Source organism: Triturus cristatus, chromosome 5_1 (assembly GCF_964204655.1).
Source record: "Triturus cristatus chromosome 5_1, aTriCri1.1, whole genome shotgun sequence".
NCBI classification, from domain to species: Eukaryota; Metazoa; Chordata; class Amphibia; order Caudata; family Salamandridae; genus Triturus; species Triturus cristatus.
Window position 1 is genome coordinate 216,669,973 of NC_140587.1, and position 17,531 is coordinate 216,687,503.

General features: G+C 47.9%; 1 protein-coding gene across 1 annotated transcript in view; it reads right to left on the bottom strand.

The window, feature by feature from the left end:
• Positions 1 to 425: 425 nt before the first annotated feature.
• Positions 426 to 17,531, bottom strand: part of CHRAC1 (chromatin accessibility complex subunit 1) — a 61,229-nt gene continuing 44,123 nt past the window's right edge. Inside the window, exon 3 of the mRNA XM_085604861.1 lies at positions 426 to 1,427. Within this exon, the coding sequence (XP_085460987.1) occupies positions 1,192 to 1,427 (236 nt within the window). The 3' untranslated portion in view covers positions 426 to 1,191. The remainder of the gene's footprint in view (positions 1,428 to 17,531) is intronic.

The following is a 17,531-nucleotide window of genomic DNA, read 5'->3' on the forward strand; positions in this document are numbered from 1 at the left end:
TTCTCATAGCAGTATATATTGCTCCAACTTTGACCGGTCTTATGCGATCAACATCATGAATTAAAGCTCTCTTTGGCCAGACCTACAAATTATTGCCAGAAGAATGACATTCTGGAGGGAAACAAAACGGGAAATCATATGAAAAGAACAGCACAATTACTCTGAACTGCCACATGAAAAAAATGAAAAAAACATAGGCGATCACCCAGAGATCCTTCACACCAGAAAATACAAAATCAAGATGCATTTCTCGAAAGAGTCGCATAGGCTTAGACAAAATATTACAAGAAGTATAAATGTCAGCTATCGGGTCTTCCACAGGGCCATGGTAGTTATCATTTATAGCCTTAATTTGACGTATCTGCTTACATGTTTAGATACTCTAATATTTTCTTATGCAGCTCAACCACAGATATAGTACATTCTTAGTTCTTAAGTTCACTTTATTCCAGTATTGCAAGTTTCACAATGAACTACAAAACATATAGCTATATATTTACAAAACAACAAAAAAATGCAATACAGCAACAAAAATGTGATGTATATTTCCGGCAAATTAATATAGTTCACATAGTGAAATCGAATTTTCTTCTTATACAAAAATGTATATTTAATTCACCATATCACACTCGATAACAGTATCTAAACACCCAAACATTAAGAGATGAAAGCACTTGAAATGCACTTCTAAAATATTAAATATAATTTAATGAGCACACAATTAGTATATTCCCTAAAGTTCATCTAGCAAAATAAGCACACTAGAGAGCTAAAAGAAACGTATCACACCAAAATGCATTTTTGATATGATACCTGAACACAAACAAATACATTCCAGAAATATACAAACCCCCCCATCTGCCATAATTCTACTAGAAAAAGTAGGCTATCAACCATATTTACTTACCACAGGGGTTCAACCCTTCTTCTCAACTACTGAACAGAAAATAGGGCTGTTTGCTAGCATGTTCATTTTTCAATGACTAACAATGTGTATACAGCATACCATTCCAGAATACACACGTTCAGAGGATGGTCCCATTTTGGTCAAACTGCACTTCAGAAATCTCCACAGGTTTTAAGAAACGTAGTAACCAGTTTTCATGTTTGGAATTATAAAATGTTTACATCAAGGCTACTTTGAGCTGCTCAGGGCAACAACTGCTTCAAACATCACCACACAACACCATCCTAAGTATCTGTATCTTCTCCATCTTCATCTTCATCGTCATCGTCGACGTCTTCATCCTCTTCCTCCTCTCCCTCCCCCTCACCATCATCTTCCTCATCCTCATCTTCGTCGTCGTCGTTCTCTTGGTCCACATCAATTTCCACTTCTGTCACCGCTTCCTCGTCGTCTATACCTTCTTGCTCTTTCTTAAGTAACTGGAGATACTCGGCAATTGAAATTTTCTTTGGGAGTATATCTTGAAGACACAAAGAGACAGACATCAGGTGTACCCACTGCAAACCATCATGAAAGGTTGTGCAGAAACTCAATTTCTATGCTCTGACGGTCAGTGGCACGAGCCATGAGGGACCAAGATAGATTATTATTTTCCATGAGAGAATAAACCATTAACGTGTACTGTACACTTCACTATTTACGCAGCACCATACTAATTGTATAGAAGTGGAGTAGATACGCTTAATTAGAAATACATTGTAATTAAACAGCAGATTAATACTTTTAAAGGCATTTCGAAATAACAAACATGAAATTAGCAGAGCTTTGAAGAAGGAGGGTTTAAACACTCATCCCACACTGCTCTGCACTAAATTCAAGGCTCTCTGCATCGCACATAAGGCACTTTACAGAGAAGGTCCACAATTTCTTTGGGACTCTTTCAGCTGGTATTCTCCAAATAGACCGCTACGCTCGGCCAATGCCTTCCTGATGCCCACCTCCAGAGTTAAAAGTACGAACGGGGGGAAGGGGGGGGGGGGGGAAGAGGAGGAGGGGAGTAGAGGGGGAGGAGTTTTAGGTATAGTACTATCAAGGTATGGAACTCCCTTCCACTTTCTCTTAGGAAGATCTCCTCCCTGCTTGAGTTTAGGAAACTTCTCAAGACATGGCTTTTTAGAAACTATTTTTTTCTGACAGCATGCGAACCGGAAGCGCCTAGACACCCATGAGTATTAGTGTGCTATATAAATTATTATAACATAACATAACTCACCATAGTGAACTTAACATGTATTCCCGTTTTTTTACTGTGAATTCTCTAGTTAATTGTTGGAATTTACAAGTTTGGCATAAGGTGTCCAGATGACAACTCATTTGTGTGACCCAGAATTATTAGCTCCACCATTCCCCAAAGGTCAAGCACAACAATGTTTCACTTATGCTGTGAAGCATCATAAAGGGGGATATTTGAAAGTATCTTTCGTGAAGCATAGATCTGTAAAGATGTGTCCAGTGTTCTGATAGCGAAGGCATGCATTAATGTTCTCAAAATCGAACTGTATATTAATCTTGATATTATGCAGAGGGACAGCATAAAACATGTTGAAATTATTCAATTAAATTCTTGCTTTCCAGAGGCAAAATGTGAACCAGAGGGGTAATGATGCTGGGCTGTGTGATAAACCAAAACCTTCATGAAGCCAGAGAGATGATTGGAATTCCTTGCTTATTATGCAGATGGTCAATACAATTAAAAATGTGATTATCCCCAACAATAAACACAAAAATATATTATCCCTAATATTCGAACCAATAGCATCTGGGACATTAATTTCAATGGGTTTGTTGCCACACTATTCGAGCGGCTGTGCTGCATAGTGGTTAGCTTCCCAGAAGAGATAAGTACATATGTCATGCATTGATATTTTTATACTATACAACATTGCCAGGAAAGGCATGCTGGTACATCTGTACCACTAAAGTTTGAATATAGCACTGATAAAGAAGAGGCAGAAGATGGGAACTGCGCATGAAACGTGTATTGGGGTTAAAAACACGAATTGTTGAATCATTAGCCATTACTGTGAAGTAAGTTATCCTTTGATTAATCTACTAGGAAAAGAGCAACTAGAATGAAAAGAGCCAAAAGTTCTATTGTGCTTTGGGGACACTGCATGCCACCACTGTTGTATGGAAACTACCAGAGCATGTTCTCCCAATTCATCATTATGGGCGCTGCTTCGAGTACTCAACTGGGGCCCCACTTTTACCTAAATCCCACGGCTCACCCGAGACTCGTCTTAGAAGTCTACTTCTCTTGAAAACGTAGCAGAAAAGGAGGCAGTTTGCTAAGAGATACTGGAGGCCCCATCTTTAGGGAGCCATTGACGTTCCACTGTGAAAATGACAATCGAAATCTAGGGTTCCGCAAAAGAGAGTCATAAATTAAATAAACTTTGCCTACACATTTCTCCTTTATTTTTATTGTTCTTAACATGGTCTATCCTGGTTTTTTAAATGCTAAAGCCAACATGCTGTAATTCTAAGATGAGTAACGGGGAAATGTTGATCCTCCAAATAAAATGCCAACTTTGTTATAATGATAGCACAGTATTTTAAGAGGCAGTCATTTAGAAAGTTAGTTACGTGAAAAGACTTCGAAGTAAAATTCCCAGCATACATTTGTCCTACTTCAGGTTACTGAAGTATAGAAATATAATTGTATCTACACAGCACTTGCTACATCTGAAGAGGTAGGTAGCATGCTACTCCGGAACCCAGGGCTATGATGAGTTTGTTTGTAATGGAGCTGAAATACGTGTCAATAATGCTTCTACGGCCAGTCGTTCTGAAAGACTTCACCTAATCTAAAGATATGTTTGGGTGGCAATGCTCAGGAAAAGCATTAGATTACCTCATGCGTAATGAATGCATACGAGTAAAAACCATGGGCTATTACATTTCTGATATATTCTATCTGGTCCAGTAACAAAAATACACACAGGATTTCATAACAGACTTACCCTCTACTCCAAGTATCTCCTGTAGAAAGGTAAATGCCTTGGTGATCAACTCCACCTACTCTGGTGAAGATACCCAGTTTATTTTAGTTTAAGGTCTCCTGGATTGGACATCGGCTGTGGTTCCAGGACTGCTAGACATACTCAGCCACTTTGCCTCCATATTATGTCATGCCCTTCACTCACAATGCAAGCCCTGCTGTGGCAGATATGGTCTGACTAGAAGTTACAGCCTCTGAAAGGTGTTAGACTCTGATTAAGAACAGATATAATTCAAGTAAAATGTCACAAATGCACAATGCCTGCCTTGGGACATGGAACTATGAAACAGAATTGTTATTCACATATCTCCGTATCGGGCTCTGTGGTTTATAACATCACAAAGTAAAATGCGAGCATATTTTGTGATGTTTAAGATCTGAAAGAGGTCATTACATTATTTTTAAAAATATTTTAATACTGATAGCTAGTTAGTAATTTAAAATTCAAAACCGAAGGTCAGTCTCTTATTTTTTGTTTAAATCTGTTTTTTAATTGAAATTTTTTAAAGTTACAGATACATGAAAGGCATCATAAGCTGTGTACACTCCATGCATGGTGGCACTTAATAGCGATAGATAAACGTTTTCATTGCACACAGGTTGAGCCTCGTAACTACCCATGGCTCGTCTGCCGCAGCAGATTAGATGCAAGAATAACATTCAGTTCATTTAGTGTATGGGATGCATCCCTATTCAGCGACTACATAGTTTCGAGAGTCCAATGTATAAAGTCCTTCTGTTATTTCCTCATGGACTGCCAAAGAGACATAGTAGAATAAAAACAGTTAACACCCAACAATCCCAACTCAGACCAGCGCTAGTAGCGAAATCCCCCATTCCACCACCCATCTTGGCTTTCCCAGTAACATCGCCCAGCATTACAGATTGGCTGTCATCCCCCTACAACGGCATTTATCACTCTCTCCACTGATGATGCTGCTAAATAACACATACATGAAAGATCACGGTCACACCAGGTTATAGACTCCAGTATCTACCCTGGACCTACGTCTCTCCCCTCAGGTTGTCCCCTCATGTGCTCCTCCTCAACCCTCTGGAGTGCCTGGAGTAGACCTTCCCATTGAGCAGCTATTGGCTCCTTCCTTAATCCCAACGTTTCCTCCCTTCTGATGATGGTCCCCTCTGCCCTAGCCCATGCATAGAGTGAGTGTCTCCATGCTTGCATGTGGGGTGGGTCCCGTGCCTTCCATCTTCTGGTGAGCAGTCGTTTGGCAACCACTATTCCCAGATCCAGAAACCGGGCTGTTACTTTCGTGGCTGGGGTTCTGCGAACTGGTGCAGCAGATATACCTCCCATTCAAAGGGCAAGCTATGACCGGTACTGATATGTAGCAGTTCGCTGATCGTACGCCAGTACGCGTGTAGTCTGTGGCAGCTCCATAGCATGTGGACAAGACCCACCCCAGGCTCGGTGCATCTGGGGCACACTGCACCCGCACGGTGGAAATACCTATTGATAGCCTCCGGAGTAAGGTATGCCCTATGTACTATGAACAACTGAATCTGTTGGAGCCTCATATTCCTGGGGATGCGCACTGGTCCCTTCAATACCTGTTCCCATTCCCTGCCTTCTAATGGCCTCCCCAGATCAATTTTTCACTTGTGCCGGAGAGATTCCAGTGTGATCGCTGCATGTGTGCGTAAGGACACCGCGAACCAGCGGACCAAGTGTCTACCTCGCCCCATAACGTGGAGATATTGTATGGTAAGGTGCTGATTGGGTTCTGTGGACATGTCCCCCCATTTAGCAGTCAGGGTTGCAATGAATGAACAGTGCATGAGGAATTGCCCTGGCGGTAGTCCCTAGTCTTCCACTAGCGAGTCGTACGGTGCCAGCGAGCCATCTCGGTACAGGTCTCCTAAGGTCAGTCTCTTATTGCAACATAAATGTTAATGCCGATTTAGGACACCTCTTACAATCGGCTCAATGAGAACAATTGTTTAATTTATACATTTTTCAATTACCTTGCCTGGGTTAATGCGATAAACAAAACGTTCATGCTAATACCCAGCCAGAATCTGCAGACACCCAATGTATAAAGGCTTCTCTGAACAAAATGAATGAACTGGGATTTGTAGAAGTCATCAAAAGGTTGCACTCTTGTTGAAAGCCGTCCTGGGTTACTTGTGTTCCAGTTCATGGAAGTGCTGGCCTGGCAGTTCGGACAGGGCTGTTCCCCTGAGGAGCAGGGCCATGGCTGATTTGCATATGGCTGGGTCCAAACTGAGGTGGCATGGTGGGCAAAAGAATGATGGGCTGGGATGCTACCCCGAGCGATTGCAAGTGGTTAGACAAATTGCAAGCATTCCTCCGTCACCTTTTGTGTGTTTCATGAACATTGTTAACTGCCTTGCTGTGACAGGCCATAAGAGCAGGTGATATGTGTTTGAGCTTTTTCATTTTAGGACTCCCTCCACAATAATTGATTCTACCCAGATATCTTTGTGGCATTGTTAGACCTGTCAGCCCTTTGGGTGGTCCCTCCTCATCATTATTTATTTTGTCCCACTTTTGCCTCAAACCCTGTTAGTATTTTTCCTTTTTGGGAACCACCAGACTTTTTAGTATTGATGCAGATTCAGGGAGCCATTTTATCTACCCCTGGAACTTCTGTCTGAGGGCCTGGAGCACAAAATGGTGGCCACCTGTGACATCATCAGAACCCACCAGAACCTTCTGCAACATTTTGGAACCCTGTGACAGTTGGAGGCGGTTTAGAATGTTGGGAAGCTAAGCCAGAGTTGACAGTTGGAGCTGGCAGTTGGCACCTGACTGGTGAAGAGAGAGGAGCAGAAACCTGAAGGAGGAAGGAGTGAGGCAGCAGGGGTGGAATCTTGTGCCTGGAGTGGGGTCCATAAACCCACCCTTGATACTAGTCCCTACTGACTGAGCCCAGCCTAGAGCCCTGTGTGGGAAAAAGCAAGAAAAACCATCTTAAGGACCTGGACAGCAGGAACAGGCCTTAAAAGCAAAGAACAGCAAGTTCCTGACCTGGTAACTGGTAACTACCTAAAGTCCGACGTCGAGAAGCCTGGAGACCTGGAGCCCGAGGTGGAGAAGCGGCGCTGACTGGAAAACAGACGTCGTACCCGGAGCCGCCAGAGGTCGAGAGAGGGCGCCAACGGAGGTCGTGGAGAGTACCAGAGGTCGAGGAGGAAGTCACCCGAGGTCGAGTGTGCGGCGTCGACGGGGGAGTGAAGTCCGCCCTCCGGAGTCGCCGCACCTGAAGAGAATCGTGCCGGAGGTCGGGAGTGGAGGTCGCACTCCGGAGTCGCCGGAACCCGAGGAGAGGAGCACCGGAGGTCGGGAGTGGAGATCGCACTCCGGAGCCGACGGAAGTCGACATCGAGCCAAGGCCGCCCGGCGTCATCGAACCGGAGCCGCCCGAAGTCGACATCGAGCCAAGGCTGCCCGACGTCATCGAACCGGAGGTCGACATCGAGCCGAGGCCGCCGACATCGAACCGGAACCGCCTACCGGCGTCGTCAAGAACTGTCATTGCGCCGAGGCCGCCGACATCGAACCGGAACCGCCTCACGGCGTCGACACGACTCCAGCGGCGTCGGAGCTTCATAAAAAGGGCAGTAAGTGGAATAGAGGGCGCCTAAGGCCCTGTGGAGCTCTAAGAGACCATCCTAGGGGATAAAGAGGTGTTAGGACCAGCCTGGGAGTGCCAGGGGTGGACTGAGACTGATACAGTGACCTGTGTGAGGGGTTGTGTAGTTTGGGAGAGCCAGATTCCTAGATTACCCTTGATCTACCTCAGTTTTAGCCTCAGCCTTACCCAAGCTAGGTGAGACACCCTCAGGCCATCCACCTAACCACAAGCTGTGACTGGGCCAAATCAGCCCATAGTATTTTAAATGTGATCTGATTTTACAAATGTCATTGTTGGCTGATATTATTTATTGAGGGTACTGTATTTATTGTATTTATCTAAGTTATTCCTGTAATGTATTTATTGTCCTGAGCTAACTTATTCCTGCACAGTATTTATTCCCTCACAGTATTTATTTGACCTGATCCTATTTATTGCACCTGTAAAGTGTTATTATTTATTTGACCTGCACTTTTTAAGGAGAAGCCTTGTGTACTGTGATTGTATTATTATTTATTTAATCAGCAACTAAGAGAAAAGAAGATAAACACAGAGATATTTTCATAATTTTTAAGGTGTAGTGTCGTTTTTGGAACGGATGCACGCATGGTTATTGTGTGGGTATGTCGTATGCTTAACACGGTGCCTTCCTTACCGCTCGAGCCAAGCTACCACAGCGTGTCTGGGAGAACACCACCACCACCCTTCCGGTGTGGGAGTGGGTTTTTCTAACATGATTGGTGTTCAGCGGCGGGATTGAGCTGTGCCTACGTATACTCGACAATAACTGTGGGTAGTCCATAGGCCTACACCTGGAGTTTTCTCAAAGCGGCCTTCCTAATTGTGAGTTTTTGTTTTTTTCCAAATTTACTCTGGTGGTGGGAGGAGGTATTATCAAAGGTACCCCCCTGCATAGCTTCTGCAAATAACTGTCCTCTGACCTGAGTGGGCAAGATGGAGTTTGTATTGGAGAATTTAGAGATGTACACCGTGGCCCAACTCAGGGAGTTTTGTCAGCGGGAGGGGGTGTATTGTCCCCCAGGAGCAAAGAAGGGTGCACTCCAAACCAGCTTGAGGGCTTGGGGGGAGGCACGACGAGAAAGCAAGGCTGAGGAGGAGGACAGGGATAGAGAGCCCGACAGTGAGGGAGCTGGTTTGTACCAACCTGAGGTGGGGAACCTGCCAGAGGGGCCCAGGACACTTTCCAGGAAGGGCAGCAGTGCCTCTACCGGTGGCTTGTCTGAAGTGGAATTAACGGACCGGAGGGAGAAAAGACAGCTCACATGGGACTTAGCAAGGCTGGAGAAAGAGAAGAAGGAGGAACTGAGGATGGCTCATGAGTTGAGGTTAAGGGAGATAGATCTCCAGATCCTACGAGTCGGGGTACACCCTGTTCCTAATGGTGGCAGCGAAGAAAGAGAGTTCACCAGGGAACCCAAACCCTACTTGCCAAAGGACATAGTAGCTAGCTATGGGGCGGGTGACGATATCGCCAAGTGGCTAGCGGCCTATGAGGTCTCGTTAAGGGCCCATGGGGTTCCAGAGAAGTACTGGGGAGGGGGATTGTACAAGTACATGCCTCCAGCTGGTAGGGATGCATTATTGGCCCTAGAGGAGGATGAGCAGACCCACTACCCCACCATGAAACTGGCGCTCATAAGAAAGTGTGGACTAACACCCGAAAAGTACAGACAGAAGTTCCGGGGTAGTCACAAACTGGGCACACAGAATTGGGTGGACTTCCTGGACTATGCAAAGAAGGCATTAGAGGGTTGGATTCAGGGCAGTGAAGTGAGGAACTACGAGGGGTTGTTTGATTTAGTACTGAAGGAACATCTGCTCGAAAAATGTTTCCCTGAACTGCGTCAACACCTGGTGGATAGCAAGCTGACCAATCCCCGGAAGCTTGCTGAGGAGGCGGACATTTGGGCTAGTACCCGGGTGTCCACAAGGGGGACTGGAGGGGATACTCAAAAGGCCGGACAGGGCGCCCCCCAGAAGAAAGAGGGAGGGGAAAAGAAAAAGGAGTTCTCCAAAGGCCCCCAAAATAATTTCCAAGGAAAGGGAACAGGATTCACCCCTAGGGCTAACCCACCCAGAAACCCTAATCCTGGCCAGAGTCAGCAGCCAAGGGTTGTCCATTGCTTCGAGTGCGGTGGCGTTGGACACTATAAGGGAGATGCGAAGTGCCCAAAACTACCACCCCCTCCCATTGGAGGAAAGACCCCCGGAGTAGCTAGTGTAGTGCTCGGGGAGGAGATGCCCTTAACTAAGGGAAGGGAGTGGGCGGGTGTCACTTTAGTGTCCCTGGGAGAACGGGAGATGGTTCCTAAGATCCAGGAGCCCGCAAATACCGTAAAGTATGGGCAGTGGGTCACCATCAACGGCCAAAGAGGGGAGGCTCTGAGAGACACAGGAGCCAGTATGACTATGGTACGTAGCCAACTGGTGTCTCCAGAGCAGGTACTTCCCGATGTACTCCACCCAGCCGCGATGGCTGACGGCAGAACAGGCCACTATCCAGTGGCCGAGGTTCCCTTTGAATGGGAGGGGGTTGCAGGTTCACTTCGAGTTGCCGTAAGCCCTGCCGTGCCAGTTGATTGTCTGCTGGGGAATGGCATGGAGCACAATGCTTGGAAGGAGGTGGAATACCGGACTCATACTGAGATGCTGGGTACACCTGACTGGGCCTGTGTGAGCACAAGGTCCGCGACTACCCGGAGAGGGAGTTCGTTCAGGCTGGAGCCTGGAACAAAGGCCCAGCCAGCTGCCAGTCAAGGGAAGAACCGAGGACAGGAGGAGCCTGCCTCGGCGTCCACACCCCGTAGGACGGATAGGCCACCGGAGGTGGTGGACCAGGAGTCTGCGGTGGGGGATGTTACCAAACTGGAGGACCTACCCATCCCGGCCGAGTGGCACGTGGAGGGAGGCCCGTCCAGGGAGGAATTCTGCCAGGGCCAGAGGGAGTGCCCTACCCTTGAGGGGCTAAGGCGTCAGGCCCAAGCCCAGGCAGCAGGGAACGTTGAAGGGAACTACAGTGTTTACTGGGAGGATGGCCTCCTCTACAGTGAACCCAAGGCACCCCTACATGGATCGTCACGAGCCTTGGTAGTCCCTCAACGTTATCGAGCCTTCCTTCTGGAGTTGGCTCACGAGATCCCATTGGCAGGACACCTGGGGCAAGACAAGACCTTCGCCCGTCTTGTCCCACACTTTTATTGGCCTCAAATGAAAGTGTCGTCCGAAACCTACTGCCGGACATGTGTGTCTTGCCAAGCCAGTGGGAAAACAGGGGTGAAGCTGAAAGCTCCCCTGGAACCACTTCCTGTCGTTAGCACCCCCTTTGAAAGGGTGGGCATCGACATTGTGGGTCCGTTAGATCCGCCAACGTCAGCTGGTCACAGGTTTATCCTGGTCCTGGTGGATCATGCCACACGGTACCCAGAGGCAATACCTCTGAGGACCATAACAGCACCTGTTGTGGCTAGGGCCCTGATGGGAATCTTTACCCGAGTGGGTTTTCCCAAGGAAGTTGTGTCCGACAGGGGGACCAACTTCATGTCAGCGTACATGCGGGCGATGTGGAAGGAGTGTGGAGTGACCTACCGGTTCACAACTCCTTACCACCCCCAGACCAATGGTCTGGTGGAGAGGTTTAACAAAACCTTGAAAGGCATGATCAGAAGTCTGCCTGAAAGCCTGCGTAGGAAATGGGACGTCCTCCTACCCTGTCTACTCTTTTCTTACAGGGAAGTGCCACAGAAGGGAGTGGGCTTCAGCCCCTTCGAGCTTCTGTATGGGCACCCTGTACATGGACCTCTCAACCTGGTGAGAGACCGATGGGAAAGAACTCCCAGAAATCTTCCCCAGGATGTGGTGAGCTACATGCTGGCCTTCCGGAGTCAAATGGCTAAGTTGTGGAAGCAAGCTTCTGACAACTTGGAAGCCAGCCAAGCAGTAATGAAGGCGTGGTATGACCACAACGCTCACCCGGTGGAGTTGGAGCCTGGCCAGAAGGTGTGGGTGATCGAACCAGGAGAGCTTAGCGCCCTCCAGGATCGCTGGTCAGGACCCTTTGAGGTGTTGGAGAAGAAGGGTAAGGCTACCTACTTGGTGGATCTTAAAACCCCTCGTCAGCCCCTACGGGTGCTGCACGCCAACCGCCTCAAACCCCACCACGAGAGGCCCGAAGTCATCTTGATGGTGACTGACGGAGCAGAGGACGTGGAAAGCGAGCCTCTCCCCGATTTGTTTGCGTCTCAAGAGAAGGATGGGTCGGTGGAGGGAGTGATTCTCTCCCCATCTCTAACTCCTGAACAGCAGGAGGACTGCCGCCAGGTCCTGGGACAGTACTCTTCGTTGTTCTCCCTTGTCCCGGGTAGGACTCACCTGTGCGTCCATGACGTGGACACAGGAGACAGCCCACCTGTGAAGTCCAAGATCTACCGGATGTCAGACAAGGTGAAGGCCAGCATTCACAGTGAAGTCACTAAGATGCTGGAGCTAGGAGTGATCGAACCTTCTAGCAGCCCCTGGTCCAGTCCGGTGGTGTTAGTACCAAAAGCTGCACCACCGGGTGCCCAACCGGAACTGAGGTTCTGTGTGGACTACCGGGGACTGAATTCAGTAACCAAAACTGATGCTCATCCGATCCCTCGGGCGGATGAATTGATTGACCGGCTGGGAGCTGCCCAATATCTAAGTACCTTTGACCTTACTTCTGGGTACTGGCAGATCTCTTTGACTGATGGAGCAAGGGAAAGGTCAGCCTTCTCCACGCCCAATGGCCACTACCAGTTCTGTGTGATGCCCTTTGGGCTCAAGAACGCACCTGCCACGTTTCAGCGCCTGGTAAACCAGATCCTCACCGGAATGGAGAGCTTCTCTGCTGCTTATCTGGATGACATAGCCGTCTTCAGTAACAGCTGGGAGGATCACTTGCGTCACCTGCAAGCTGTTCTCCAGGCCCTGAGACAAGCTGGATTGACGATCAAGGCCAGCAAGTGCCAGATCGGGCAGGGGTCGGTAGTGTACCTTGGACACTTGGTGGGTAGGGGAGCGGTGCAACCCCTCCAGGCGAAGATCGAGGCCATCATGGCCTGGGAACCCCCCCAAGACCCAGACTGAGGTCCGAGCTTTTCTGGGCCTCACGGGATATTATCGTCGCTTCGTGAAGGGGTACGGTACCATTGTAGCCCCCCCTCACGGAGCTCACGTCCAAGAAACAACCTCGACGGGTAGTCTGGACGGAGGCTTGTCAGCAGGCCTTTGTGAGACTGAAGAAAGCCATGTGCGAGGCCCCGGTCTTAAGGGCCCCAGACTTTTCCAAGGAGTTCATTGTCCAGACGGATGCATCAGAACATGGCATTGGGGCAGTGTTATCGCAACTCAATGAAGAGGGTCTGGATCAACCCGTGGTCTTCCTATCCCGGAGACTACTTCCCAGAGAACAGAAGTGGAGTGCAATAGAGCGTGAAGCCTTTGCAGTGGTATGGGCTCTGAAGAAGTTGCGGCCATACCTGTTTGGCTCGCACTTCCTGGTTCAGACCGACCACAGACCCCTTCGTTGGCTGATGCAGATGAAGGGGGAGAATCCCAAGTTGTTGAGGTGGTCTATTTCCCTACAGGGAATGGACTTTCAGGTGGAACATCGGCCTGGAGTGGACCACGCCAATGCAGACGGTCTCTCAAGGTATTTCCGCCTTAGTGATGAGAACTCCCAAGGGGTTGGGTAGCTCTCCCCACTTTCAGCTGGGGGGGGACGCGTGTTAGACCTGTCAGCCCTTTGGGTGGTCCCTCCTCATCATTATTTATTTTGTCCCACTTTTGCCTCAAACCCTGTTAGTATTTTTCCTTTTTGGGAACCACCAGACTTTTTAGTATTGATGCAGATTCAGGGAGCCATTTTATCTACCCCTGGAACTTCTGTCTGAGGGCCTGGAGCACAAAATGGTGGCCACCTGTGACATCATCAGAACCCACCAGAACCTTCTGCAACATTCTGGAACGCTGTGACAGTTGGAGGCGGTTTAGAATGTTGGGAAGCTAAGCCAGAGTTGACAGTTGGAGCTGGCAGTTGGCACCTGACTGGTGAAGAGAGAGGAGCAGAAACCTGAAGGAGGAAGGAGTGAGGCAGCAGGGGTGGAAACTTGTGCCTGGAGTGGGGTCCATAAACCCACCCTTGATACTAGTCCCTGCTGACTGAGCCCAGCCTAGAGCCCTGTGTGGGAGAAAGCAAGAAAAACCATCTTAAGGACCTGGACAGCAGGAACAGGCCTTAAAAGCAAAGAACAGCAAGTTCCTGACCTGGTAACTGGTAACTACCTGAAGTCCGACGTCAAGAAGCCTGGAGACCTGGAGCCCGAGGTGGAGAAGCGGCGCTGACTGGAAAACAGATGTCGTACCCGGAGCCGCCAGAGGTCGAGAGAGGGCGCCGACGGAGGTCGTGGAGAGTACTAGAGGTCGAGGAGGAAGTCACCCGAGGTCGAGTGTGCGGCGTCGACGGGGGAGTGAAGTCCGCCCTCCGGAGTCGCCGGAGACCGAGGTGAAGCGTGCCGGAGGTCGGGAGTGGAGATCGCACTCCGGAGCCGACGGAAGTCGACATCGAGCCAAGACTGCCCGACGTCATCGAACCGGAGGTCGACATCGAGCCGAGGCCGCCGACATCGAACCGGAACCGCCTACCGGCGTCGTCCAGAACTGTCATTGCGCCGAGGCCGCCGACATCGAACCGGAACCGCCTCACGGCGTCGACACGACTCCAGCGGCGTCGGAGCTTCATAAAAAGGGCAGTAAGTGGAATAGAGGGCGCCTAAGGCCCTGTGGAGCTCTAAGAGACCATCCTAGGGGATAAAGAGGTGTTAGGACCAGCCTGGGAGTGCCAGGGGTGGACTGAGACTGATACAGTGACCTGTGTGAGGGGTTGTGTAGTTTGGGAGAGCCAGATTCCTAGATTACCCTTGATCTACCTCAGTTTTAGCCTCAGCCTTACCCAAGCTAGGTGAGACACCCTCAGGCCATCCACCTAACCACAAGCTGTGACTGGGCCAAATCAGCCCATAGTATTTTAAATGTGATCTGATTTTACAAATGTCTTTGTTGGCTGATATTATTTATTGAGGGTACTGTATTTATTGTATTTATCTAAGTTATTCCTGTAATGTATTTATTGTCCTGAGCTAACTTATTCCTGCACAGTATTTATTCCCTCACAGTATTTATTTGACCTGATCCTATTTATTGCACCTGTAAAGTGTTATTATTTATTTGACCTGCACTTTTTAAGGAGAAGCCTTGTGTACTGTGATTGTATTATTATTTATTTAATCAGCAACTAAGAGAAAAGAAGATAAACACAGAGATATTTTCATAATTTTTAAGGTGTAGTGTCGTTTTTGGAACGGATGCACGCATGGTTATTGTGTGGGTATGTCGTATGCTTAACACGGTGCCTTCCTTACCGCTCGAGCCAAGCTACCACAGCGTGTCTGGGAGAACACCACCACCACCCTTCCGGTGTGGGAGTGGGTTTTTCTAACAGGCATGTAGACAGCTGGGAAGTAAATCAGACAGGACTTCAATTACAGCAAAAAGTGTGAAAAAGGAGTGCCAGACACGGGAATTATTTTAGCATTGGACAGTTTTCCGCAATTTTGTTGCCTATTTCAAAGCTGCAACTGGTTTGTCTACAGAACACTGCTGACCCGTGAGGATCCTCACTTAACACACACTTGAGATGTAGAGCACAAGGCATAGTACAAGCCTCATCACTTACAAAATAGGTATAGCAATGACCGTAGCAATGAAGCTATCTTACAAGCAAGACAGAAGCAGAAAAGTGTCAGTAGCAACGCAAACTATACATGTGACTTACAAAAATGTTTCGCCGGGCAATAAGAACAAGATTCCCTTGCACGCAAAAACAGGGCAAGAGTCGCAGCAGCATTAATGCTTCCCTGCTCACCAAGAAAAAGACTCTTACCACCCCCCTCACAGAGAGCATTGGTTGCAGCTGGGCAAGGCTTGTAGCTCTGTAACAGGTATTGGATTATGTAGTTATCTCATCTGGATCACCTTTAGTCAGATCAACAGGTTAAAAACTGCTCGACAGCGACAGAAGCAGCTCCAGGAAACCAGAGGTTTGCATTTGTTAGAGCAGATCAATGCAATAACTTTGCTAAAGAAAGACAGCATCAACATTCTTGCTTCCTGAAGGCTCTGTAATGTAGTTCTGAACGAAGCACACAAGTCAAGCACAAGTACATTTGTGGGAAAGACCTACTGAAGCTCGACTATTAAAGAGCTTTCTTAAAAACTGTAGAACGAACATGAAGATCATTTTTAAAAGGTTTAAAAACAAAATTAGTAAGACTGCAAGTCTAAACCAGTGACAAAACTTGCAGTGTGGTCACAGAACACATACTAGAATCAGAAAGAAAAAAAAAGTCACCTAAACAAAAGTCACGCACCTGGTTCATCATGATGACCGGAAGTTTAGGTGCTGTTAATGTTGGCATAGGCCCAATCACCCACAGATGAGTAGGAGGTGCCATCTATCGACCATACGGTACAAGAGAATCACTGCACAGGAGCCAGAAGCTTGACAGCGATCACAGTTCCACAGGCAGGAACCAGCCTTGCACCAACAAGCGACCCTCCCAGAGTGTGGCTCTGCAACAATGACCCCCCTACAGTTCTCATACCATGGGACCAGTCTAATACTTCGGGCACAACACTTCTATGTTGAGGGCCATCACTTATGCAGGCAGAACTATGAAGGAAATAACTTATTTTTTATGTGCAAAAGAAATAACAGTGCAAAGCATGAAGGAAATGTGTTATTTGCAAGCAATGCAGAAACAGTTACAGCACTGAATGGGGAAACAGATGCAAACAATATAATGAACACAATTATAATTGGGGCAGCCGGATAATGAGAAAGCTAGAAAATCGCCACCCCTCATTTTTTTTTGTAAAATCTATTTACTGGTTTTCGGTTAAGGAACAGAAGTTAGTGACATTCACAAAGCAGCAACATGGTTGGCCCCAATAATATGGGATGCATGAGTCTGCACAAGATTGGAAAACAGTTGTACAGTAACATCTAAAGAAGTAATGCATAATAATCAAAGTAGTATTATGACTGCAATGCAAAGGACCATAAAGATCATGAGGATGCAGGCATTACACAACTGTGCATAAACAGGTTCTAAACAAGTCAAATGGGGTATAACAAAATGAGGACAAATGGAACAAATATAAAATGTAGGACTGACTAATAATGAATGCCACTGCTGTGCCCGCCTGCCTCAAACCGCCCCCCCCCCCTCCCCCATGTGGGTGCCGCTCACTTTAGTGATTAAACGATGTGTGTTATATATGAATGAATAACTGCTGACTGATTGTGTGAGAAACCAATGGCGATGGTGTGCCCCGGTTCTGCGGGGATGGATGGTTACCCTAAGCGCTTGACACGTCAGCGGTCAGTTTCCGATCCAGAGAGGAACCCCCCGAATCCGCGCTTCTGTCGCCAGTCAGGGACTCCAACATTGCGTCCAGACTGGCCGCCAGCGGGAGTCCGTGGAGACCTAGTAAGTCTTCCCTATACAGGGTGATACTCTCTGCCTTGGCCCATGTTAATAAAGAGCGCCGCCACGACTGAGCGAGTGGGGACTCGTGGAATTCTGATCTCCTGGTGATCTATCGTTTGGCAGTTTCCAGATCCAGGAAGCAGGATGTGACCTAGTGTTTTTTTACTTCTGACAAAGATGTAGGATTCCTGCAGAAGGGGAAGACTTGCTCGGTACAGCGGGCAAGGGCGCTGGCCACCGCTCTCCAGTATTTGCCAAGGGCAGGACAGTGCCATACATATGTAGAAGGTCAGCGTCGACCATCTGGCTACGGGGCAGGCAGTGTCTGTGCAATGGAAATATCTATTAATCTT